Source organism: Rhineura floridana, chromosome 12 (genome assembly GCF_030035675.1).
Source record: "Rhineura floridana isolate rRhiFlo1 chromosome 12, rRhiFlo1.hap2, whole genome shotgun sequence".
In the NCBI taxonomy this organism is placed as follows: domain Eukaryota; kingdom Metazoa; phylum Chordata; class Lepidosauria; order Squamata; family Rhineuridae; genus Rhineura; species Rhineura floridana.
Genome location: NC_084491.1, coordinates 611,392 through 637,555, shown reverse-complemented (window position 1 = coordinate 637,555; position 26,164 = coordinate 611,392). Strand labels below are relative to the sequence as shown.

Genomic DNA, 26,164 nt, shown 5'->3' with positions numbered 1-26,164 from the left:
TCCCATTGGCCCCTTTGAACAGGGCCGGGCTCAACCGGCTCAGCGGGAACGCGGCGCGGCGGAGCAGTCGGGACAGCCATGGGGGACCAGCGACCGGGCCCGGGGCCCGGAGCGCCGGCCAGACAGCAGGAGGAGGATGCCGCCGCCGCCGCCTCCGCCGCCACCGCCGCCGCCACCGGTAGGTGGATCGGTCGGTGGGTGACGGGCGGCCGTGGCATGGCGGCGTCGGCGCCTGAGGAACGAGCGCGCTTCGGGGCATGTGCAGAGCGCCTCTTGGCTGCGAAGGCCCCGCCTTACACAGCGCCCCCACTCCTCGTGAGGCCGCCAGGATGGAGGGCCCGCTTACCCCCTCGGCTCCGCTTGGCCCGGCCCAGCCCAGCCGCGGAGCCCTTCCTCTGGGCCTGCCGAAGGCGTCTCCCCCAGCCAGGCTGAGAGGAACAGCCTGCCTGGAGCCCTGAAGAACTGCTGCCGGTCAGGGCTGTGGCCATCCAGGGCCTCGAGGGTCTTGGATCCCTTGCTTTTTTGGGAGCAGTGGCCCTATGTCTCCAGCAGCCGATGAGCCAATCAGCGTGAAAGGGGTGTGTGTTAGCCACTGAGAAGAGTCTTCTCACTTGTTTCCTCGTCCTTTTTTGCCGATTGGAGTCAATCAGGGTGAAAGGAGATGAGTCAGCCACTGAGAAGGCTTTTCTCATCAGCTAACATCCCCCCTTCCATGCTTATTGGCTCCTAGGGATGTATGTTACGGGAGTAGGCATTAGCAAGGGATCTAATTCCCAACCCAGCAGAGTGGTGTGCCTGTGACTCTCTTGAAGGGACCCTTAATCTCTGAATTTGCAACTACACTGCTGCTGACAGTCAGTGTAGGCAGTGCGGAGCCGGGTGGACTGCGGAATGAAGCGAGAACACTTGGTGGAGGGGGGAAGGTGCTTCTTCTGCTAGGTCTAGGGTGGGGAACCTTTTTGGCTCCAGGCAGCATCCGCCCGCCTGCCTGCCTGTCATTCACATGACCCTGTTATGGAATTGCGTGATTGGTAGGCGGGGAGTGCGGCAGGCTCTCAAAATCCCTTGCGCTTCCCTGTGGAGGAGGACGGGGGGGGGGGAGCCATGGAAAAAGCTTCTTCCAAGCTCCCTCTGCCTTCAACTCCCAGATCACCAGAAATTAAAAGGGAAATGGGGAGGCTTGGAAAATGCTGTCACAAGGCTCCCGCTTCCCCCTTTTAACTCCCCAATAACAGACAGGAGCAACATGGGGAGTCCTTAGGAAGGGCTTTGAGACGGCCCCCATGTTTGTTCCTGTTTGAGCAGAGGGAAGCGCAGGAGCCGGCTCGAAGCCTTTGTGCAAACCTCTTTGAGGTTGAATGTATGCTGGTTCAGAAGGTGCCTTGGCACAGAGCTTTCATCCCTGATGAGCTGGGATTAAACCCTGCTAGGAACAGGATCTTGCAGCCAAGGCAGGATTAAGCCCGGCCTCCCACCCATTGGGCAGATGGGCCTGCTTGGGGGGGGGGATGGCCTTAGCAACCATATTGGACGCCATGGGGGAGCCATGATTGGCTGAAGGTTCCTCATCCTTGCTGGTAGCTCAACGTGCGGGCCAGTTTAGTGGCCGTTTGCAGCCTATTGGCCCCTGGCTGAAGGGGTGGCCTCTCTTCCCAGAGATGAGGCAATTTGAGAGGCTTCATGTTGCTGGGCCGACTCTTCAAGGGCGATAACTCTCTTTTATTCTCTTGCGGCAGAGCGACGGCGGAAACTACAAGAATATTTAGTTGCCAAAGGAAAGTTGAAACCCGCAAGTGCAAAGTGAGTGTGGATCGAAACATCTGGCAAACTTGCTCTGTGCGTCCTGTGCTGCTCTTTATCCACCTGCTTTGCTCAGTGGGCTAAGGCAGCTGTGAGCATCCTAGAGACGCACCAACACTAGATATAGGCCTTCTCTCAATGTCGTTTTAATCCTTCCTTTTGGCCAAGCAGGCTCTCAAAGCATCCTTGTACTGAAGAAGGTCCTGTGGAGACAGTGGTTTTATGTGGAGAGAGGCTGGCTTCCTTCAGATACCCCGGGTTCAAGCTGTAAAAATGTAAAGGTCTTTATAGACCCCTCCCCACCAAAAAAAGCACATTGAATTGACCTCAGAAACAGACTGTGAGCCAGTGAAGGGCTGTGATGCGTTCATATTTTCCAGTCCTACTAAATGGGCTTACAGACATTGTCTGAACTAACCGTTTCTAGGGTAGCCAAATGGCATCCAGGCCATGGAAAATCTTTCAGGTTGACCCTGGATTGCTCTCAAGATGGGAACTAGGGATGGTCCCAGGTATGTGGCCAACTTGTGGGATGGGGTCACATGCTTTATGTAAATGGGGTAGTGAGCACTATGTTGGATCACATGCTGCCTAAATATGGTGCGAGTGCTTTGGGCCCATATATTTCAAAACTGCAGGCTCAGGCCTTATTTAAAAGTGACATGAGTGCACAGAAAATGTGACTGCATGCCCTTCCATGTGTCTGACAGTGTTTCATTTAAACTGAGGTACTTCATTTGTGCGTGCAGTACTGACGCTGCACAGACTATTCCACATGGATAGTGAAACTTGTTCCTGGTCTGGAGAGGAGGGAGAATAAACCCCATCTGCTCTGCTTTGGGGGTGGGGAGACTTGGACTTCCCACTGATGCTCAGGACCACCTTTAAGCTAGCACCAGATCCTTTGAAACTGGTTGTGTCTGCTGCCACCTTGTGGAAATCTGATACCCACAAAGATCCGTTGGAAGTTGCCTGTTTATATACTCTGATCTTAGAAAATCAGGGAGTAGAACATCTCTAAGTAGCCAGGTAACTAATGAAAATGTTGTCGGTATGTAAGTGCTCATTAGTCAAGGCTGGTGGTTCCAAGAGGCCCCTCCACATTTGCGTTCCCCAGGAGATGCTTTCTCAGAAAATAAATGCACAGTATACAGCCTGATCCTATGCAAGTTTATTCAAGAGTAAGTTATATACAGCTTGGTGGGGCATGCTGCTAAGGAGTTGAGTGCAATTTTGGTCATGTGTTTTGTGCTTTGAAGTAAATTATTTTCAAACTTTTTCCTATGCTTAACAGGCTGTGTTTAAAGGACAAGCGCAATCAGCAGAATCTGGCTCCCTCCAAAGCACAGCTTGTAAGTAGATAAGATGGGATGAACCTCTATATTCTGGTGCAGATCAAGAGTGTCTGGGGCTGTGGATCTCCCTGGAGGCCACCCTGTGCAGATGGATACCCTTGGTTTTAGATCTAATCCCTTTTTCCAGCTTAATCTCTTTTTTCACAATTGCCAATTGGTGTAAGATGGCTGGCTGTTTTGTCATGGCAGTCCAAACCCATTGGAAAGATAGAATCTAAGTAATTTCTGGTTGGTTGTCTTGACAATGAACCTTGCAGAAAAGTCTTGGTTTGGTGCTGGTCCAAATCTCCTGTCACAGAAAGGAAACTGGCTTCCTGTAGTCTCAAATTACCATAAATATGTAGAGTGTAGTTTGTCTCTGTACAAATTTGGTGATGAAAGATACTCTGCAAACACTTAATGTTCTCTAAAGCCATCTTTTCTGTGAGGAACTCTGCACATGCTTTAAAGCTCCACAAGTCAAAGAACTGTAATTAGCAGTGCTAGTCTGACTTTTTGCTTTTGCATGAACGTTGGTGAGATCTTTCTGCCTTCCCTTTTTTATGCTGTGCAAAAACTCCTTTCCAAAATAAACTTTCTTTGTATACATTGACAGGTGACCTCATTAGCTTAAGAAGGGTATTTCTCTAGAACTTCTCTCTGAAATCTTCCCCATGTGATGACTGCCCTAAGGGTATGTCACAAGTTTCTGTATCCTCTGACCTTTGGAAAAGTGAATCTAAATCTTCTCTTTCATTGTAATATTCTAGGACAAAGATGGAGAAGGGGTTCACTTAAAAAATTCTCCAAAATAGCTGAATGGACTAGGTGTTGTTGTTTTTTTCAGGCTAGACCCGAACAGTGATACCCTACCATGAGTTTTTTCTGGGGAACTCTTCCAAAACACTGACTCCGCCAGTAGGGAAAGATTTCTCATCACCTCCTTTGCAGAAAACGATGGGGGCATTAGGAGTCCATTGCAAAAGGGAAAGGCCTTTTATAGGATCATCTTTAACATGCCGTTTTGTGCATGCGTCTCTCATAGCTACACTGGGCTCTTTCATTTTGGTTTTGTAAGACTGCTGTTTGATATGGAAAGCCCTAAACAAATTAGGACCAAAACATTTGATAGAGTGCCTCTCCCCATATAAGCTTGTCCTGGGCTCTGCAATGGGGGATGGGGGTGTTTTGGTCCTGCTGCAAGCCCAGCTGGTGAGTGGTACCCAAGGAAAGAGAGGGCCTTCTCCGTAGTGGCACCCTGATGAGGGAACTCCTTCCCCCAGAGGCAGGAATGGCTACTGCTCTCGTGGGTTTCTGGCACCAGATCAGGCTTTAGGGGGGGGATTGAGGTGCTGTTGTATTAATAGTATCTAATGGCTTAAATGTTTTTTTCTTTTGGATCTAGGCTTTTACCATTTTATTTCACTGTTTTTAAGCACTACTGTGCATAAACTGCTGTCAGAGCTCTATTTGGTAAAGGGTGGTTTAAAAGTTTCACAAATAAAATAGATTATTTTCATTTCCAGACAGTCAGATGCCAGAAAAATGGTATCCCAAGCACAACCAAAAGTGCATCAATAACAGAGGCTAAATGGTCGGCACCTGTCAGCAAAGTTCGTCCAGACAGACCCTCCAGGGCCCTTGTGCCTCAGAAGCCAACGGCTGCACCCCCACACCTTCCAAGGAAGGGGCCCACACTTCCTGTTCCCTCAAAGCCCCCTGCTAAAAGGCACCCTGAGAAGCTGAGCAGCACCTCCGCTGGACATCACTTGGGCCCAGTAAGAGAGTCTGAAAAGTGGGAGTTGTTCGCAACATCCGGGACTGTAAATGGCTGTGCAAAATGGAGCCGTCCCTCAAAGAGCTCTCAAGAAAAAGCAGAACAGGATAAAGAGAACTTTGTCCGACAGGCTCTGAAAAGAGAGACGTCTCGGTTCAGCCTCAAAGCCAAGTCCCAATTTGGGTCAAAGCCACCAAGCAATGCCCTTGAAAAAAGTCAAGCTGTTGAGGCAGAGCTCCAGGAAAAGCGCAGAGGCCCTCCAGGTGATTTCCAGCGGCAAGTCGGTAGCATCTCAGGGGCACGGCCTTCCTCACAACTTGGATGCTTCTCTACTATTAGAAGCCGAGGCCAAAATCCTAGATTCGTAAAGCAATCAGTAGAGACTCGACAGGCTGCAGGTGTGTTTAGAGGATCTGTTGCTGGGAGGGAACAGGCAGGGCAGTCAACACACACAGCCGTGGGCATTCTTCAGAGGGGGCAGTCCATGCAGCAGGCTAATGCTCTGCAGGAGCCGTCTAGCCGCTCGGTGACATTAAGAAGAAAGCTGAGGCCCACGTCTGGGAGGTGCCTTTCAGCAGCATGTGGTGGCATCAGCCAGAACAGGAGCGCAGCGGAGAAGAATTGGAGCAGCACGAAACAAAGGCAAATGCCCAGGACCTTGGAGTCCGGCGCCAGGCTCCTGCTCTCTGAGTGCTGCACAGGAAGGACAGCACCTGGCTCTGTAAGACGGGGAAGAGGCACACCCAAATCGAAGCAGCTGGCTGCAGGGGGAGGCCAAGAGCCGAAGACCCCGGGGACTCAGGACCGGAGGCAAGTTTGGCCCCCAGTGTACCATGGGAGCTGGTCTCATCTGCAGCCCTAAGTTTGCCTGAGAGAACCACTGTGAAATGAAAGCAAAGCGGCTCCTGGGGGGAGGAGCTGGGCTGTTCTTTCTAAGGGTGTGTCCGCACCAGTTCTTGGGAGAGATGTCCCAAGGCGGCCTTCCCCTTGCTGCTTATGCTGGGGAGGGTCCCTGAGTGCCCTTTCTTGGTTTTGTCCCTGGGATGTTTAGCTTCTTATGTACATTGGGTCATGTGGCAGGCACACTGCAGGTTTGCATCTTTTCTGTGTGCGAATTGGACTCTAGGGATAGCCCCCTTGGGGTGGTGCATGACAAAATAGATGCCTAAATCACTCGTGCATCTGACGGTGGGCTCTGATATGCAAAGTAACCTTTAGATCCTCGCTAAGCCGGGGTATTCAGTGTTTCCAGTGTGTTCCACTAATTGTTCAATTAGTCATTTCAAGATGTCAGTTTGGAAATAGCAAGCTAAAGTACCTCTGTGTGAGGAAATGTGCTTGCAAATAGACCTTTTGCATTTGAGCCTGAGCTGCTGCCTCTTGTCCAGTCATTTTGTGTGCAGGGATAGCTGCCCTGATCATTCTGGTCGAAGGGCCTGACACTCAAAATCAATACAGAAGGTGTGGAAAGATCAGCATATGAACAAAGGACATGTGCTGAAGGATGATTAAAAAAGAAATGACCCTGTCGTGGGGGAGGTGTGACCTCAGCTTTGCTCTGGCGTTTAAATATTACTTGGAATGCCTGCAGAGGTGATCAAAAGGGGCAGTGAGACTTTAGCCTGAGAGATGCATCAGAGGCAGAACCAGTGATATTGTTGTGAAGAGTCCTTGCTGTCCCTTAGGAAACTGCTGGAGCAATGGCTGGCTTCCCGAGGAAAACGCTACAAGCGCCCACCAATGACCCTGCCTCCTACAAGGCTGCCAAAGGCGAAGGCGGGTCCAGAGCACTCCTTCTGGGATTGCATGGAGGAGGAGGAGGAGGAGGAGGAGGAATCACAGCAGCAGCAGCAGCTCAGGCTGGCCAACAGGATTGCAGGCACCTTGCGGGAGTGCCTGCAGCTTGCAGAAGAGGTGAGCTTGGGGTCTTCTCTCTGGCTAGAGCGAGTGGCCAAGGGGGCATTTTGAGATGAGCCTGGACTTCTGTAAGTGGCAAAGGAGGGGGGGGTGCCACTTTGGGTTTGATGGTCTTATTCCGCTTGCAGTCCCCTCGTCTCCTTCCTTTGAGAGCGGGGGCCACCAACCTTTTGGGGCCCGTTTATAAACTGGAGAAACTCTCATGTCCATCACACACCCCACCATTAAAGTCTGTTGGCTATGACAGAATGCCTCTGTGGCAGGAAGGGACCCTAGGAGTGCCAGGGAGGATGTGACGCTGGCAACCCCTGTGCTAGAACAGCAGGACTCCAGTTTCAGCCTACAGCAGATTGAGAAGGAGGGTAGCTAAAGAGATGGATGGGGAGAAATCACAGCTATATTGTCTGTGTATCAGGATTTTCAAGGGCTCGTGTGGTGCGTCTGGGCTGCAACTTAACAACAAGATCCAAGAAGTTCTGCTATCAAAAAATGTCATCTCTGGCCTTGTCGGTTATAAGGGGCTGCATTCATTGCTTGCAGATCTGGGGTGCAGGAAGCATCGCCAGTCACTCAGACTGCCTGTTTCTACAACATCAAAGGGAAATGCTGTCAGTTGTGCAGTGAGGAGCAGTGTCATTTGATGGGACAGCATTGTGTTCCTGCACAAATGCAAGGGGGTTATTTTTCAGTCTTATTTATTAAATTATAAATAGACACTGTGACTTAAAAGCAAAACAATTTAAAAAATAAAATATATAATAGTAATCAACATTAAATGTTTTAATTGTTGTAAACCGCCCAGAGAGCTTCAGCTATGGGGCGGTATACAAATGTAATTAATTAAAAGTGCAAAAATCCCCCACGTTTATGGATTTGCAGTCAAGTCAATCAGATTTTTATTGTTTGTAGCCAACGGCCCTTAAAATACAACTCACAAGAAACGAAGAAGACAATGTTAAGCATAAGCTGATACAAACGTTTTCAGAAGAGTAAGTAAATTTGCTTGTTGAGCAGGCATAAAGATGCTCACTTAGCGGCTAGTTAAAGAATGTCCCAGGCAGATGTTCTGTAGGTGTAGTTTGAAATCTGAGCTAAGTAAACACGTCTAAAGGGGGGGGGAATTCCTGCAGGTAAACAGACCTTTTATTGTAAGACTTAATTTTAATGTACTGAACTGAGGATTTAGAGCTCTTCATATACTTAAAAGTCCATTTTGGTATTTCCAACAAAAGTTACATAGTGGGGAAATTGAATAACTCACACCAAACTGTTACAGCATTGTGTCCAGCCTCCTCTCTTCTGCAGGTGTAAAAAAAGAGTTTTACTAAATGTTGGTTTGGCGCTAGGTAGAGTTTTTTCCAGTGTAGAGTCATGGATATATGAATGTACTACAGTAGGGCCCCGCTTTACAGCGATTCGCTAATACAGCGGTCTCAATTAGACGCAATTAGACTAAAGCCCTACTCATACGGTGCTTGTTCCGTTTTTACGGCGGTTTTGGGGCATTGCGCGCCATTCTATTCAATGGGTTCCGCTTTACAGCGGTTTTCGCTTTACAACGGGGGTCTGGAACGTAAGCCACCATATGAGTGGGGCCCTACTGTATTAGAAAAGGGAGGTCTACTTGAGTTCTAAGTAATGTACTAGGTTACTGTGTGGAGCTCCCAGTCGGGCACTTTGGATTGTGCCCAACTCACCTCTACTAGAAGGACCTCCACCTGTTGTACCACATAAACAACCAGGATACTGTTTTGTGGCCTCTAAGAAATAGTATGAATTTGGGCCCTGGTCCATTGATGGATGGGAATGGACACCCACTGTCTCTCACTGGCCAAGGTGAGATCCCCCTCAATGCAAAAAAGACCAAAAGACCACAAGATGTAAGTCTCTTAACCATCAGAGCAGGCAGTTCCAAGCCACACTTGCACACGTGTGGGGAAGATCAGCTCTCTTCCTCTCTCTGTCTCTTGCTCCCACCCCCACTGTCTCAAAATCTTCAGACAATGGCAGCTGATGGCCAGTGACCCTGGTGGCATAGCCAAAGGGGAGGGGTGCTGGATGGGGGCAGTTGTTCTAGTCTTCCCATCCTCCTCCCTTGCAAAGAGACTGTGGACACTACAGTGATGCAGTTCTGCAGCTACTTAGCATCTAATCAAGCTTAGCCCTGAAAGGAAGGTGAGGGTGGGCGTTATCAAATTCTTCCAAGCTACATAGGAAGTGGATTGGACTGTGAAAGACCAACCCAAATGGTGTTTGCATTTTTACAGATTTGTAGGGCAGGACAACATCTCAGAGGAGGTCAAGTCTCCTGCTTCTTTAATGCATTCACTAGAGCTGCCCAATTTTCCTGCTCTTTAAAGTTTGATAGAAATATCTGTTGGCTATAGGAACGTTCTTTAACCACAAGGGTTTTTTTCCTATTAGTGAATTTCTCTGCTTTTTAATCTGGGAGGTAAGAAATGGGATCCTGTGAAAATTTGCTGGGAATTGATTGATCATTTGCATGCTTATTGAGTTCAATGGGATTTCCCCCCCTGCAACCAGGATAGGTGAAATGGACTATGGGGGAGGAGGGAGGGCAGAGGGGAGGGGAGGGGGAGAAGGAAGGCAGGTTTGATCATTTGCATGCTTATTGAGTTCACTGGAATTTACTTCATGCAATCATGTTTAGGATAAGTGAAACTAACCAGAGGGAGAGGGGCTAGGGGGATAGGATTGATCATTTGCATGCTTATATTCAATGGGATTTACTCTTGAGCAATCAGGATAGGTGAAACTGACCGGGGGGGGGGAGAAAGGGTGGTGGTAGGGAAGAAGGGGGAGAGAGGGGCAGAGATTGGGTGGGTGGATACTGGGCAGAGGGAAAGGCCCTTTCCAAACGGAAAACATTTTTAACAGTATCACTATTTTTTGAGGTTTCCCCCACCTTTTTATTCTACAGTAGGCACGTGTAATCTACCCAAATTTAAACCAAAGCTGTCCCTGACTGCATCCATGCCAGATTTTTATTCCACTTTAAAACTGTCATGATTTCCCCCAAAGAATCCTGGGAAGTGTAGTTTGTGAAGGGTCCTGAGAGTTGCTACGAGATGCCCTATTCCCCTCATAGAGCTAAAAATCCCCAGAATTCTCTGGGAAGAGAATTGAATTGGGTTGACTGTTAAACCACTCTGACCACTGGAGTTCTGTCAGTCTCCTAGAGCGGAATAAATGTCCGGTCTGCGTGTGGCCCCCTGATTAGCTATGCTAAACAGACTGGCTTTTAGAGCAGTGACAGCTGGTTCTTATTGAATATGCCTGTGCTATCATAGACTGCAATGTTAATTTTCTTTAAAAATCAGACATGCATTTTGTGTTTTAATTTTTAAACTGCAGAAGATGACAGTCAGAGTGTGGAGCAGGGTCAGTAATAGGATTACAGGAACTCTATGAACATGGCTGATTTTTAATTAATTTGAAAAAATTATGAGAACTGACAGAAAAACGTCCAACAAGGATCTGTTTCCCCCCTCTCTTTTTACACTTTGAACTCTCGATTCTCTCTGACTGTTGTGTGTATTGCCATGAAAACTTAGAGGGTTGTTAAGCACGCGTTTCCGAGTTCTGGACTATAAATTTTATAAGGTTTTGTTTTGAATTGAGCTTATGGGAAGCAGCAGGATGACATGGGGGTATTTTGAATTTAACATGATGGAATGTGAAAACTCCACGCTGGCTATAGTATACAACAGCCACTCTCGTGACTGTATAATATAGTTTTGGACAGAAAACAAACAGTAACTACATTTCTGAGGGAATGGGAGATTTAGGAAGAAAGAGTAATATGGAAGAATGGGCTTGAGTTATGGGTTTATACTCCCTCTAAACTGATCTCAGCTGAACTAAAGAAAAATTATTATAAAATATTGGTTCATGGTTGACTTTCTTTCTGTCCCATAATATTCCCACTCTCAGTTTAGGGGACTTTAATATTCATGTGGATCATCCCTTGGATCCTGTGGCTTTACACTTACCTCTCTTCCTCTTTCGATCTCAGGCTTTGGTCTGTTACGCATTTTGTTGGTCATTGTCTTGATCTGGTTTTTCCCAAAAATTGCCTGTTAGGATATCTCATCAGGGCTCACCTGATTGCTCTCTTTTTGTGCCTCCTTATTGGCTCAGAAGCAAAGGGGCTGTCCTTGCCTAGCACTTTACTAGCCTTTCAATCTTCCCACTCCATTCTTCTCTTTTTAAAAAAATTGAAATTAAAATATAGTGAAATGAGTAAAGACATTCACAACAGCTGCTGATCACTGCTATATGAGGCCTAAACCAGCTGCTGCCTGGCTGTCAAAACTGATGTGCTGCTGCTGCTGCTGCGGCTGCTTTGATAAGATGCTTCCCCAACAAGTGAAAGCACAGACTCGGAAGAGTCCAAACCAGGAGTTACAAATACAGGCATCTGATTGGTTGGGTCAGGCAACTGATCATCCTGCCCAACCCCTGTGGAGATTTTGCTGCATTTCTGGGGGACTCCCGTACAGCGTAAACAGAGGGAACTTGGGGGGTTGGCAGTCCAGGTGCCCAGCCGCAACTCTTAGATTTTCAAGCAGATGGGACCTGCGGCCAGACCGATGGTTGTTATTGGCTGTGCGTTCCACAGAAGACGGGCAGAAAAGAGTCTGAATGAGAGGAAATAGGTGGTGGCATTCCACTGATCTTTGGGAGGGATGGCGTATGGGAAGAATGGCAACAATCTTGAAGCAAGAGAGCCACAGTGACCCGGGGTGTGTGTGTGAGATCCTGGTGTGCACTTGGCCCCTCCTTGGGTAGGCTGCTGGAGCTGGAACGAGGAGCAGAAGGAGTCCCAGGACCACCTGAGATCTTCTGCACCTGCCCAACTTTAGTCAGGAGCTTGGCTCCTCCATCACTACCCTTCCATCACTCTTCATCACTGCCCTTTCTTGCCAGTTGGCCACATGAAAACAGCTGGCCAATAGACAAAGCGTGAAATGCCCCTCGTACGGCGATGGCCAAGCGTGGCCACCATTGGAACTTGTGTCCAGGCTGTCTCGTGTCTAATCTCAGCCTTCTTCTTCCTCTTCTCTTTCAGGGGGGTCCTCCAGCAGAGCTCCTGGCCATGCTTTCCCGCATTCCAGAGGCAGAGAAGTTCCCCCAGTTCTGGGTCTGCAAGGCAAAGCTGCTGGCCCGGCAAGGCCCAGTTGAAGCTGCTGGTGGTCCTGGGGCTGGGGTGAGTGGCTCCCCCTGGCTCTTTGGGTCGTGTCCACTGCGCCAGCCACACAAAAGCAAGTTAATGACCAAGTGCTTTGTTTAGATGCACCAGAGCAGCTTCGAATACTTGAAATGACTTGGTTAGGTATTTAAAAGATAAAAATGACTGCTAATAACTTCTAGGCCCCATAGATGTGTTCAACAAGCTGAGCCAATGATCCTGAGTGACAGCATTTTCATCTGCAATGTTTGCTCACCACTTTTCCTTGCAAAGGGAAGCCCCAAACTCTTGAGCTGGAGGCACCACAGCTCAAAGTACTCAAAGGGAGGAGACTCTTGCCGTAGGCCTTGTTTTGGAAGGCCGCTGCCTAGCGCATGTCTGCGAGTCTTGTGGAAGCAGCTGAGCAGGCCCCTTGTGTCCCAGAAGGACAGGGAAAGTCAAAGGGAGTCGCCTGTGGAGGGAGGGAGGGATGGAAAGCTTCCTTGGACAAAGAAGAGAGGCAGGCTGGGTGAGGCAGGCAGGCAGAAGAGTTGCCAGCCATAGGAGACGGCACATGTGACAGCGAAAGGACTCCTTGGGTTGCAAGGGTGTGTGGGGGGGTGTATGTACACCCCCCCCCTCACCTGGGATTCTAGAAGGAAAGGGTCCTACTTCTATTTCTGCCTGCCCTGATAGCTGGAGTGCAAGATGTTTACAAAGCAACTTAAAATGTTGCTCTGAACAAAAAAATTAAACATTCTCTCCTGATGCTTGAGTCTGTGGCGTATAGCAGTTAACACAGGTGCACCGTCTTCTGGTTTGTGGGTATAAATGCTTCATTTTATTTGCTTTAAACCTTTATTTGCTGATCATCACCATTAATAGAGCACGTTACTTTAAGTTCACTATATATGTCTATAAACATTGACAGCATGAAGCCAAATTGATCTGGGCATTTGTTACCCCGCTTGGAAACAGCTTAAATTCTGAAGCAGAAGCGGGCAGCCAATCTCTCTCTCTATACATATATATGCTGTATATTAGGGTCTGCATTCCACCAGGTGAGAGTGGTGAGGGCCACATACTGTTGGTGGTGGTAGGTGAGAGCCAAAGCCAGAAATGGGTGGGGGTGTCCCTTTGTGCTCTGGTCCTGCTCCCTCCCTTCGCCTTTTCTCTCTCACATCTCCACATGCACACGTTTGCAGAGCTCTCTCTCTCTCACACACACATACACACACACACCCTGGGCTCTGTCTCCTCACAGCCCCTGCAGTCCAGGCCTGTCTTTCCTCCAATGCACGTCCCAGGGACACACTTTGGCACTCTTCCCCTCATGAGGACCTGGGGGGAAGGGAAGGGCTCCCACATTCACTCTCCCCCCTCCATTCCCCCCCCCCCAGCCCTGCCACCCTGCCTCTGGACTCTCCGTCTCCCCCACCACCCGGCCGCCTGCGCTGAGCGTCCAATGGAAACCAAGGAGGCTGGCAGTTGTGGGGCCTGGAGGCACAGCTCCACATGGCTGGGGGGCCTTTCTAAAGGACCCTGTACTGTTCCCGCGGCAGTGCCTGTGGCTGAGCTTCCTCTGGGGACCACAGGAAGGCAAGTGGGGGCCACGCGGCCAGGGCACCCACCTCTGCTGTGATCTATGTGATTGGCCTTCCCAGGTCTGTAGGCTGTATGCTCACTGGGTCCTCCATCCCCCCGCCCCCCCGGCTGTAGCAAAGGGGTGTTTGTGAACAAAATGGTGCAGAGCCGCTCTGGGCATGAAGCTGCTGTCGTTGCTCATCGAGGCTTTCCGCTTGATCTCTTTTCCAGCTGCCTGAAGAGTTGCGGGATGTCACTGTCGATCCTCTGAAGGGTTCAAGCAAGACAGCCGGCGGTAAGCAATGCATGCAGGCCTGGGGCAAATGGAGATGGTTTCTGTGCACCTTGCTCATCGAAGAGGCAGGCAAAGGTAGCCGAGGCCAGCCAGACTGCTGCGGACCTCACAGCCTGAAGTTCCCTCCTGGTTCTTCCCTTTGTCTTCTGACTGCGAGGAAGAGAGAGTCTGCACTTCAGGCCTTGGGAGTGGGGTCTTGGCCTGACCCCGACCCCGCAACCGCACCCCACCCCTGCATACGCACAGACACAGAGCAAGGGGAAATTCTTCTCTTATCTCCCCATCTCCGTTCTAGTAGCCCTTGCTGTTGCTTTAAGCCCAGCTCCCACCAAAAGTTATTTTTTGCTTGAGGCCTCTCAGTAATCTTGCAAGTAAACACAGGAGGCTTTCCACAGATAGTGCCAGAGGAATCGCTGCGCCACTGCCTCGTGTCTGTAGCAGATGATCCTGGTTTTCCAAATGGGTTTGGAGTGACGCCCTGAAGAGATGGACAGGGCTCTTGGGGGTGGGTCAAAGCATCTGTTTTATAGCCCCCTCCTGCCAAAGGCTTCTTCCTGGAGCTTCCTGGCCCCGCCCCCCTCTGGTGCAGTGGCTTCCCTCCTCCTGGGCTGTCTCCTGGCTTTTGCTAAAGCCCCCTTTAGAGCTTAAATAGGGCAAAGAGTTTCCCAGGTGGCCACAACATCTGCAAGCAGAGTTGCAGGGGGACAGCTTCCACCAGCCCGGAAGAAAGTGTGCACCTCCAAGTCAAACACGGTGGGACGACTCTGGTCTGTAAGATCTAGAAAGCCATCGCCTCACCCTGGTGCACGTGGCAGAGAAGGTTGCAGGGCCTTCCTAGGGCTCTGTGGCCCAGGATGGTTCAGACCGGTGTTTGTTCATGATCTGAGTCTGCCTGTTGGTAGCCGCCTTCAGGTTTTTCTTGCAATTTGAATGCAGGCAGAAGTTCTGGTTAGGCCTGGCTACAAGTGAGGAGGAGGCCTTAGCCTTTCCTAACTGAACAGAAGGGAGTTTGAAATTGTTCCTTTAAAAGGTTGGAGCAAACACACGTTTTGCTATAGAGTGGAGCATATCTCTTGCCACCTTTTTACTCATCAGTAGCCCCTACTTTTAAAAACCATCTTGCAATGTGATAGGTTCTCCTAGCAGATTCCCAGCCAGTCAGCTTGGCAACATTTCATGGTCATTCTGTTTCCAGTTCATCCAGTTCTCAAAGTGCAGAGACAGGTGTCATGAGTTGGCTTTCATTGGCTAGGCAAAGAAAATTGCATAGTTGAATAGGATGTGGAATGCCAAAATGACTTGGTTGGACTGGTGCTCCTCTCCCATTAATGGAGGATAGTGGAAATGTTCTGCCTTTGGATCCTGGACTAGGGATCCTTCAGTGAGTTTCACTGACTTGATGACCCAAATATGGTGGCTCCTCTGCAGCCAAGTGAGGTTTAAAACAATCCATTGTTTAACTTTAACTTCTAGAGCTAGAGGGAGCCCCAGCTGACGAAGCGTCAAGGCGAGTTAAGCGGCAGAGCGAGGAGGCCAGGGCCCCCCACTCTGCCCGTCTGTTCCCTAACCTCAACTAAACCGCAGTCTCCAACCCATTGATGTAATAAACCTTAAACAAAACTATGCAGGTAAGAAGCCAGCAGGGGTGTGGGGGCTTTCCAGTGTTTTGCACCACCTGCAGCTTGTACGACTATCTGCCTGTTGGACAGAAGTCATGGGTGTGCTCTCGGTGCAATGAGCTCCTGGCTCTCCGGGAATGACTTCATTTCCTTGAGGCCAAGGTGGCGGACCTGGAAAAGCAGAGAGAGGCAGAGAGGTGTGTGGAGGAGGCCTTCAGGGACGTTATTGCTGTGTCCCACTCCAGCGATGATAGCTCTCCTGCTATCATGGAGAACGATGGTCTCGGGGAAGGAGAGCATCCAGCTGAGGAAGAGGGAAACAATCCCTTAGAAGGGACCCATTCCTTGGGGGATGAGCAGCTATCCTCTCGTGCCGAGGATATATTTCCAGGGGGTGGAGGGATCCTTGTAGTGGGGTGATTCGATCATTAGGAACATAGACAGTGGGGTGTGTGATGGGCGTGTAGACCGCAAGGTGTTTTGCCTGCCTGGTGCGAAGGTTGCGGATATCGCCCATCGTTTAGATAGTTTGGTAGACAGTGCTGGGGAGGAGTCAGTGGTCATGGTGCACGTTGGCACCAATGACATGGGGAAATGCAGCCGTGAGGTCCTGGAAGCAAAATTTAGGTTGCTAGGTAGGATGCTGAAAGCCAGGACCTCCAAGGTGGCTTTCTCTGAAATGCTACCGGTTCCACGCGCAGGACCAGCCAGACAGGCACAGCTTTGCAGTCTCAATGCGTGGATGAGACGATAGTGTCGGGTGGAAGGGTTTGGATTTGTTAGGCACTGGGGAACATTTTGGGACAAGCCGGGCCTGTACAAAAGGGATGGGCTCCACTTGAACCAGAATGGAACCAGACTGCTGGCATTTAAAATTAAAAAGGTAGCAGAGCAGCTTTTAAACTGACTGAGGGGGGAAACCCAACAGGAGCTGAGAAAGGTCCGGTTCGGAATAAACCTCCCCCCTGGGATAAAAACCAAAGAAATGATGAAATTTTAAAAGGGGTAGGCCTAGAAGTAGGCATTGTGAGAGCAGGGGCACAGGATATAAATTCAGAAGAGCAAAATTACCACAGGCCAAACCACAAGTGCCAAAGACACTTGAAGAGAGACACTGATTACAAGTGCCTGTACGCTCATGCTAGGAGCCTCCGAACCAAGATGGGAGAAATGGAATGCTTGGTCTTAGAGGAGAGCATTGATATAGTGAGCATAACGGAGACCTGGTGGAATGGAGAAAACCAGTGGGATACGGTTATCCCTGGATATAAACTATATCGGAAGGACAGAAAGGACGTATTGGTGGCGGAGTCGCTCTATACGTGAAAGAAGGCATTGAATCCAGCAAGCTCGAAACCCCAAAAGAGGCAGACTCCTCCACAGAATCATTGTGGGTGGTGATACCATGCCCCAGGAGGGACTTAATACTGGGAACGATCTATCGTCCCCCTGATCAAAATGCTCAGGGAGACCTGGAGATGAGATATGAAATTGAGGAAGCATCCAAACTAGGAAATGTGGTAGTAATGGGTGACTTCAACTACCCGGACATAGACTGGCCGCATATGTGTTCCAGTCATGACAAAGTTTCTAGATATTCTAAATGACTATTCCCTAGACCAGTTGGTCATGGAACCGACCAGAGGGACGGCAACCCTAGACTTAATCCTCAGTGGGGACCGGGACCTGATGCAAGATGTAAGTGTTGTTGAACTGATTGGGAGCAGTAACCATAGTGCTATTAAATTAAACATACATGTAAATGGCCAATTGCCAAGAAAATCCAACACGGTCACATTTGACTTCAAAAGAGGAAACTTCACAAAAATGAGGGGACTGGTAAAAAGAAAGCTGAAAAACAAAGTCCAAAGGGTCACATCACTCGAAAAAGTTGTTTAAAAACACTATATTAGAAGCTCAACTGGAGTGCATACTGCAGATCAGAAAAGGTACCGCCAGGGCCAAGAAGTTGCCAGCATGGTTAACGAGCAAAGTCAAGGAAGCTCTTAGAGGCAAAAAGTCTTCCTTCAGAAAATGGAAGTCTTGTCCGAATGAAGAAAATAAAAAAGAACAAAAACTCTGGCAAAAGAAATGCAAGAAGACAATAAGGGATGCTAAAAAAGAATTTGAGGAGCACATTGCTAAGAACATAAAAACCAACAACAACAAATTCCATAAATACATTCAAAGCAGGAGACCATCTAGGGAGGCGATTGGACCCTTGGATGATAAGGGAGTCAAAGGTGTACTAAAGAACGATAAGGAGCTTGCAGAGAAGCTAAATGAATTCTTTGCATCTGTCTTCACAGTGGAAGATATAGGGCAGATCCCTGAACCTGAACTAACATTTGCAGGAAGGGATTCTGAGGAACTGAGACAAATAGTGGTAACGAGAGAGGAAGTTCTAAGCTTAATGGACAATATAAAAACTGACAAATCACCGGGCCCGGATGGCATCCACCCAAGAGTTCTCAAAGAACTCAAAGGTGAAATTGCTGATCTGCTAACTAAAATATGTAACTTGTCCCTTGGGTCCTCCTCCGTGCCTGAGGACTGGAAAGTGGCAAATGTAACGCCAATCTTCAAAAAGGGATCCAGAGGGGATCCCGGAAATTACAGGCCAGTTAGCTTAACTTCTGTCCCTGGAAAACTGGTAGAAAGCATTATTAAAGCTAGATTAACTAAGCACATAGAAGAACAAGCCTTGCTGAAGCAGAGCCAGCATGGCTTCTGCAAGGGGAAGTCCTGTCTCAGTAACCTATTAGAATTCTTTGAGAGTGTCAACAAGCATATAGATAGAGGTGATCCAGTGGACATAGTGTACTTAGACTTTCAAAAAGCGTTTGACAAGGTACCTCACCAAAGACCTCTGAGGAAGCTTAGCAGTCATGGAATATGAGGAGAGGTCCTCTTGTGGATAAGGAATTGGTTAAGAAGCAGAAAGCAGAGAGTAGGAATAAACGGACAGTTCTCCCAATGGAGGGCTGTAGAAAGTGGAGTCCCTCAAGGATCGGTATTGGGACCTGTACTTTTCAACTTGTTTGTTAATGACCTAGAATTAGGAGTGAGCAGTGAAGTGGCCAAGTTTGCTGACGACACTAAATTGTTCAGGGTTGTTAAAACAAAAAGGGATTGCGAAGAGCTCCAAAAAGACCTCTCCAAACTGAGTGAATGGGCGGAAAAATGGCAAATGCAATTCAATATAAACAAGTGTAAAATTATGCATATTGGAGCAAAGAATTTCACATATACGCTCATGGGTCTGAACTGGCGGTGACCGACCAGGAGAGAGACCTTGGGGTTGTAGTGGACAGCACGATGAAAATGTCGACCCAGTGTGCGGCAGCTGTGAAAAAGGCAAATTCCATGCTAGCGATAATTAGGAAAGGTATTGAAAATAAAACAGCCGATATCATAATGCCGTTGTATAAATCTATGGTGCGGCCGCATTTGGAATACTGTGTACAGTTCTGGTCGCCTCATCTCAAAAAGGATATTCTAGAGTTGGAAAAGGTTCAGAAGAGGGCAACCAGAATGATCAAGGGGATGGAGCGACTCCCTTACGAGGAAAGGTTGCAGCATTTGGGGCTTTCTAGTTTAGAGAAAAGGCGGGCCAGAGGAGACATGATAGAAGTGTATAAAATTATGCATGGCATTGAGAAAGTGGATAGAGAAAAGTTCTTCTCCCTCTCTCATAATACTAGAACTCGTGGACATTCAAAGAAGCTGAATGTTGGAAGATTCAGGACAGACAAAAGGAAGTACTTCTTTACTGAGTGCATAGTTAAACTATGGAATTTGCTCCCACAAGATGCAGTAATGGCCACCAGCTTGGATGGCTTTAAAAGAAGATTAGACAAATTCATGGAAGACAGGGCTATCAATGGCTACTAGCCGTGATGGCTGTGCTGTGCCACCCTAGTCAGAGGCAGCATGCTCTGAAAACCAGTTGCCGGAAGCCTCAGGAGGGGAGAGTGTTCTTGCACTTGGGTCCTGCTTGCGGGCTTCCCCCAGGCACCTAGTTGGCCACTGTGAGAACAGGATGCTGGACTAGATGGGCCACTGGCCTGATCCAGCAGGCTCTTCTTATGTTCTTAAATGGTAACTTGCTTTAACTTCTTACTCCATTCTTTGGGGGACATTTAGGCGAACCTGTATTCTGCCCTGGGTGATTTCTAAGTGTTCTCATTGGACTGAGAGAGTTCGGAAGTGATTTGAGTAGAAATCAGAAAGCCACAACTCATTACTGTGGAGTGCGTTACCCTACAGACTGATTCTCAGTCTGGTTTCTCTGAAGGCAGACCCCACCCCATTTTGCCTGAAAAGTTGGATAAAAACAATACTAAATAATGGGTCTCACTTCCAAGGAAGCGTGCTTAGGATCACAGCCTTGAAATGTAACCCTGCTGCTCTGAAGCAACTCAAAAAACTGCCACCATCTGCGGGGTTCAGTGAAAAGCACTCCTGTTTATATATAAATATTATGTCATATAATTCAAATAGCACATCACAAATGACACAGTTTAGTCACTTAAGTGCATTGTACCGTAGTCAAGGCAGATCCACCCATAGCTGCCAAGTAGAATTGAGATGGGTGGACTGATGTGCAGCTACGTCGTTGGTCTGACCTTTAGGGCTCCCTTGGCAGCCTGAAGTGTCAAAAGAATCGGGCCCTTCAGCAAGTGGCGTTGGCGCTTCCATCTCTCAGCAATGGCAACACTGTTCAGGTGGAGGCTTTCTTCAATTGCTTTTTTTCGCAATGAAGGTTGTGTGCATTCATTTAGTTGAATTTTATTTTTTAAATAAATTGTGATCTATGCATTTAAGTCTACAGTCATTTTATATTTGGTCAGTGTGCCTGTAAATCTTGTAGCTTACTGTGAATGTCCTTGGACCGACCGGTAATCAGAAACTTCCTAATTTATTTATTTATTTATTTAATTTAATTTGTATACCACCCTAAGCCAAAAAGGCTCTCTGGGCGGTGTACATAAGAGATAAAACAAGCACAATATATAAATACAATAAGTATAACCAATAGGGCATTCAGTGAGCTTCTGACCTGACCTCTTCTTTATCAGTACTGACTTCTGTGGTGATGGAGTGGGGCATGATGCTGGAGATCCTGACACCCACACACCCTGTTCTGATCCAGGCAGGCCTGAGGGCGCTGTAGGTGCTCTGTGCCTGGGCCCTGGGCTGCTGGGAAAGAGAAAGGGACCCCGTTTTCTGTTCCTTGCCTGTTGTGGCAATGAGGGCAAGTGCATGCCCATAGCTCCTCGGAAAGCCGGATCGTCTTCCGCTTGGGAACATGGAGCTGCTTTAGTAAAGGGGGGGGCTCTTGTCCGTCTGAGATGGCGATGAGGCCCCTGCAGCAGTGTCCTTCAGCCTTGGCTCCCCAGACAGCTCCAGCTCCCATCAACCCCAGCCAAGTTAGCCAGTGGCCACAGATGGTGAGAGCTGTAGTCCAACAACGTCTGGGGACTCAAGGCTGAAGAACGGTTCCTGACAGGCTGCTCTGGATGAAGCAAGACCAAGCTCTGCTCTTCCTCTGCACCTTGGGAGTGTTCAGAATCCGCCTGTACTTCACTTGCTGCCCTGCCTTCCACCCCACAGCCGTCCCTGCTGAAGCCTGTTTTCCCAGTCAGGAGCAGACAGAGACCAGTCACCAAAGCGATGTGCAAGCCCTGGCTTGCAAGCCTATCTCTGCAATCAAGCTGCAAGTTCTCTCACTGCACAGGTAAGGGCTGGCTCCGAGCTCTCTCCTGGCATCAGTGACCTTCCTGCCGGGAGGCCTTGTCTCCCTTCTGGAGACTGACTGGCTCAGATTGGAAGCAGCCAAGAGCTTTGGCTTGGTCATAGCTGTGCCAGCTTTCCTGTTTTGCATGACATCTCGTGTTGCAATGGCTGCTGGGTGCTTTTCAGCTTTGGCCCACAGCTTAAAGAAGAGGAGCTGATCCAGAGCTCTCCTCCTCCCTTCTGCCCTTCCCAATTCCAAGCTTCTGTGCTCTGCCTCTCACTCTGTGGCTAGTAGAAAGAACAAAGACACAAAGTGAATGGATGCAACTGTGCAACGGGAAAGACCTGACCCAAATCAAAAGTTCTGCTTTTGGCAGATGTGAAGGAACTGGTCTGTAATATAAAAACATACATCTTGTGTGTAGGTTTGTTTGGGGATTACAGGGCTGACTTGTTAAACCTGACCTGTCCAGGGATTAAGTTGGAAGGTGGTAAATCCATGGAAGGTGAGGTGGATTGCACATAGGCCCTGTCTATAGTTGGGAATTAAGACTTATTGATTTGCTTTGGTATTCGGAACAGGGAGGGTCTCTCACAAAGGGCATCAAGAGTGCCTTACTAACGTTCCTGAAAAGAAGTACTGCAAGTCTGTAGTAAGTTTAGGGCCTGTGTTGAGAGAGAGAGCTGGATGGTGTTTAAGCCTATGTTTATTTGGCTGTACCTTTTGCTCCATTGGAGAGAAATGCTTGTAACTATTCCTATGTCAACCCTTTTTTCTTAAGAACTATCTTTTTATCATTTTAGTAAACATAAAACCTTGTAGTCTCTATTATTTGAAAACCACTCCATATCTAAACCAAGTTCTATGCTACTTTGAGGTCTTCTCAAGGAGACACGAGGGAATTTTTAGGCTGTTTAGTGAAAGGCAGCCTTGTAGAAAAATAAAATCTTTCACCTAGTGGCAGTGAGAGTTTAACAGGAAGGGTGACTTGGCTGGATCTCGCACACAGAGAGCACAGGACCCAGGAAAGCTGAGGTGCCATGATAGCAGAGAAATTCTTTTGTGTGAGAAAAAAGTCTGTTGCTGGTCCTGGGGGAATGGGGTGCAGGCAGTACCCTTAGGGACCGCCTCAACCCTTCCATCCCATCACTGAGATCCTCTGTAGGGTTGTCACTACCTGTTCCCAGAGTTAGTGAGGCTAATTTGGCATCAACATGAAAGGGATTCTTTACTGTCATCAGCCCCGTCCAGTGGATGTTCTCCAATAAAAAAAAATTCAGCAGCTGCCTTCTATACTAATTTTCACACATTTGCTGAAAACCTTTCTTTGCCACCATACTTATGCAGACAATTAAGAAAACATTTTTCTGTAATAGGCAGCTGGTGATGTTTTAATTCTTGTGTTTTCTTTTCTTTATTGTAATTGTTGTAAACTACTTTGATTTTTTTTAGAAATTGTGGTATATAATTATAAATAAAGTAAGTATGCTTGAGGGCTCTCTAAACTCCAATAGGAGTTGGGTAACCATCTTTCTGTTCTGTGCCTTTCCAGAGCAAAACAGCCAAGTGCAAGGCCAGGCATGAAGCTCTTGACTCCAGTGCGGCGTTCCCTACGGATAGAGCGGGCTGCTGCTTGCTACCCACAGATGCTGAAGGACCATGACCCTGTGGTGTCTTCCCTGGATGAAATTATGGCAACAGATAATGGTAGCCAGTTTGTCTTTTGTAAAAACGAAGCTTTACCTGAGGAGGTGGGAATGGATGGCTTTTTGACTGGGCTGCATTGACTCAGGTAAAATTTCACCTCAGTGACAAGAAACGTGCCAACGTCTCTTCTCCTACCCTGGCACTTGGCACTCCCTGTTCCTCTTTCTATTAGAGCTGTGCAAATAGACTGGAAATGTATACTTATTGTATAGAACCTTTTCAGAATATAAGCATCTTTATTCTTTAAACAATTCAACTTATCAATGCAGACTGCTTTAGAAAATGGCAAGAAATATGGTGTCCATCTCCCAGCAAGATTTCTCCATGAGCAAAAGGAATGAGGGGGAATATCCACAGAAAGGCATTGTCTCGTGTCCTTGAGTCCTGCTGTGGTTTCTCTGCTGCCACAATAGATTGAGGGGGGCTTGATGTCCTGCACCTAGCATTGCTAAACCTCCCTGTAGGCCCCTTCCTTAAACTGTCCAACTAACTCCAAGGCATGTGCCCATGATTGGTATGTCACTTGACTTGACATTTTGTGTAGATTTTCTGGGTTTGGGGAACTGTGTGGATTATTCGCTGTTCAGAGTTTTGCACTCTTGAGTGATGATGGCAAACAGGATGCCTTTAATCTCAAAGCTCCCCTTGGCCTTGCATGGCTTTCTTTGTTCCTCATAATTTGAGTTGTTTGTTCATAAGCACCTTTTTAGAGCTGTTGCTGGCTTCTCTACAAGAATCCACTACCTTGCAAGCATGATCCACCTGCTATCTCTCTTTGGCCCTTGGCAGCACTCTTCTTTCTCAGACAATCTATTCCAACTTTGACTTTTGTTAAAGTGAAAGCTGACGGCCTTGTTTGGGGTGCAGGGGCCCAGCGATGAAGCTGCTGTTCCTGCCACCTCCTGGCAAAACACAGAAACGCCTTGCAAAGTAGGTTCCTCCCCACTTTTATTCTTTTGCAACTGCGCCAGCTTCCCCGAATGCTTTGCTGTTCCCTCCCACCTGAGATCCTCTGCTGTGCTAGAGGTGTTTCTGCTGTCACCTGTGCAGCTCCAAGGCTTTGGAAGGTGTAGCCTGTCAGTTCCCATGGCAGGAGCCTTGAGATGCCTTGAGGAATGGAAGCAGAGTCTTGCAGGTGAGCAAAGGAGAGGCTCCACCCCAAGGCAATGGTGGAGGGTCATGCCGGACTTTGCCCTCGCACTCAAGCCCACAGGAGGCACACAAGGTCAGGAGATGGGAACAGTCCCAGAATTTTATTGAGGTCTTCATTCCCTGAGAGCAGAGTGAGAAAGTTTTCCATCAGGAGACTGGCTGACATCCAGTGTGCTTTGCTAACCTCTCTTGGAATAGTTGTGCCAAGACAATCTGCTGCAGCAAGGGATCTTGGGAGCCCTTTTTGAGGTGCTGGAAGGGGCTCAGCTGATTCTTGCCAAAGCTGATGGTTTGGAAAGCTGACAGGTATTTCCTTTCTGCAAAGCAAGGCAACGTGCAGCAGTGGCCATGTGGGTGGTCTAAGAAGTGAACCTCATGTAAGGACCTCTTAGAGCCAGATGGGCTGGAGCTGGGGAGCTGAGCAGACCGCTTGCCTTCTCTTGGAATCAGGGGTGCTTCACCAGGGAGGCCTTACTTTTAATATTGGGGCGTGGGGAGACGTCAGTGCTCTGTTGAAGACCTTTTCTCCCCAACCCTCTGTTGGTAGCTGAAGGCATTTGTCTCGCTCAGATTTCCTGCTGCATCAGAGGTTGGGGTGGAATTCAGTTGTCACCGTCCTCATTGGTGGCTTCCTGGGAGATACTTTGCAGCTTCTACAGGACAGAAAAACAATTATGCAACTTCCAGAGAAATAGCTACGTTACTCTGTTCCATGGACTTGAACCCTACAATTTAGCTATCCGGATCTTTATAGATTTTCCTCATTTTTACAATATCTCTCTCTCTCACACACACACACACAAATCCCCATCGATTCACAGGTCACCTTTCTGTCTGCAGCTCTGCTGGTTTTGCCAGCATATTGTGTCACAATTCCAACAGTCCAGGTTTTTCTGCCATGGCTGCTGGGCAAGCAAGCGCCAGAGCTGCAATCTGCAGCCACCAACTTGGGCTCAAATTTGAGGAGGCCTTTAGGGCAGGGATAGGGGAACCTTTTCCAGCCTGCAGGCTACGTTTCCTCACGGGCAGCTTTCTGGGGGCAGCATGCTAGTGGTGGGCGAGGCCAGGGGCAAAGTGGGAGGAAAAATGCATAGATTTTGTCTCTAACAGTAGGTTACATAGAACACTGATCCTGCTCCAGTTGCACCGGCTGCCTGTGTGTGTCCAAGACCAGTTTTTGACCTCTAAAGCTCTTTGCGGCTCAAGACCCCAAAACCTTCTGGAACGCCTCTCCCAATATGAACCTGCCCAGACCCTTGAATCTCAGTCTGAGTCCCTTCTCTGAGGGAGGCTCGAAGGGTGGCGACAAGGGAGGGGGCCTTTTCCGTTATGGCTCCCATCGGTGGAATGCGCTCTGCAGGGAGGTTGATGTTTTTTGGCACCAGGTAAAGACTTACCTTTTTCCCCAGGCATTTGATAGACTGAGATGATGTTGTCTGTTAATAGTGTGCTGCCAAATGTCCCTGTCCCTGCATGGGGTGTGTGTGTTGTTTTATCTATTACTGTTTTGTTTTTAGAGTGTATTTGTTTTCGTTTTAAATGTTGTAAGTCGCTTTGAGTCCTTTGGGTAACAAGTGACTAATACATCTAATAATAACTACTGCAGCATTTCTACCATGCAGATGTCCAAGGTTTCTACGCATATGCCCATACTCGGGCAGGGAAGAGGCATTACTCCAGTTCAAAGACAAGCCAGCCAGCCAGCCAAAAGCACCGAAGGGCGTTGCCTTAGGGAGAGGCAAGGCGAGTTCCCAAGGGCTGTGGGAGGGGCCTGCAGAGCTGCATTTGGCTTGAGATTCCCCCCTCCTGACTGAGGAAACCCCACATTTAAAAAAGATGGAAATTCATCCATTGTTTTATTCACTAGATCCCACTGGCCTCACCCCCCATAGCAGCTATTTTATGATGGCGCCTGTGTTACTTGTCCCCCAAAGTCTGACTCGATAAATCTCATCTTTAAGGTGCCACAAGCCTCTTTCTTTTGCAGACTACATTGCCTGGTGTGGCGCAGCGCAGAAGGAAGAGGAGTTGTTCTCTAAAGGCAGAAC

General features: G+C 48.4%; 2 protein-coding genes across 5 annotated transcripts in view; one reads left to right on the top strand and one right to left on the bottom strand.

The window, feature by feature from the left end:
- The first annotated feature begins 5 nt into the window (after window positions 1-5).
- Window positions 6-23,970, top strand: LOC133368713 (cytoskeleton-associated protein 2-like). Of its 2 annotated transcripts, XM_061593288.1 has the most exons (9): window positions 6-178; window positions 1,737-1,800; window positions 3,095-3,152; window positions 4,661-5,721; window positions 6,597-6,825; window positions 11,921-12,058; window positions 13,835-13,898; window positions 21,134-21,257; window positions 22,810-23,970. In XM_061593288.1, exons 1-9 carry the CDS (start codon window positions 79-81, stop codon window positions 23,042-23,044), a joined length of 2,073 nt encoding a protein of 690 aa, XP_061449272.1. In that variant the 5' UTR covers window positions 6-78; the 3' UTR covers window positions 23,045-23,970. The 2 variants fall into 2 exon arrangements, with proteins under 2 accessions (XP_061449272.1, XP_061449273.1); XM_061593289.1 differs by lacking the exons at window positions 21,134-21,257; window positions 22,810-23,970 and having other exon boundaries at window positions 11,921-12,113; window positions 13,835-13,872.
- Window positions 23,050-26,164, bottom strand: part of LOC133368714 (cytosolic purine 5'-nucleotidase-like) — a 49,947-nt gene continuing 46,832 nt past the window's right edge. For all 3 annotated transcript variants that reach the window (XM_061593291.1, XM_061593293.1, XM_061593292.1), the window contains one exon: window positions 23,050-24,769. In XM_061593291.1, coding sequence (XP_061449275.1) covers window positions 24,719-24,769 — 51 coding nt within the window. In that variant the 3' untranslated portion in view covers window positions 23,050-24,718. The remainder of the gene's footprint in view (window positions 24,770-26,164) is intronic.

What these genes read in the sequence shown, in the direction of transcription:
- LOC133368713 (XM_061593288.1), top strand. Translation starts at nt 79, where the DNA reads ATGGGGGACCAGCGACCGGGCCCGGGGCCCGGAGCGCCGGCCAGACAG. An exon ending in CTCCCTCCAAAGCACAGCTT is followed by an intron (nt 3,153 to 4,660) that starts GTAAGTAGATAA and finishes TTTCATTTCCAG; the next exon opens with ACAGTCAGATGCCAGAAAAA. An exon ending in CAAGTTCTCTCACTGCACAG is followed by an intron (nt 21,258 to 22,809) that starts GTAAGGGCTGGC and finishes GTGCCTTTCCAG; the next exon opens with AGCAAAACAGCCAAGTGCAA.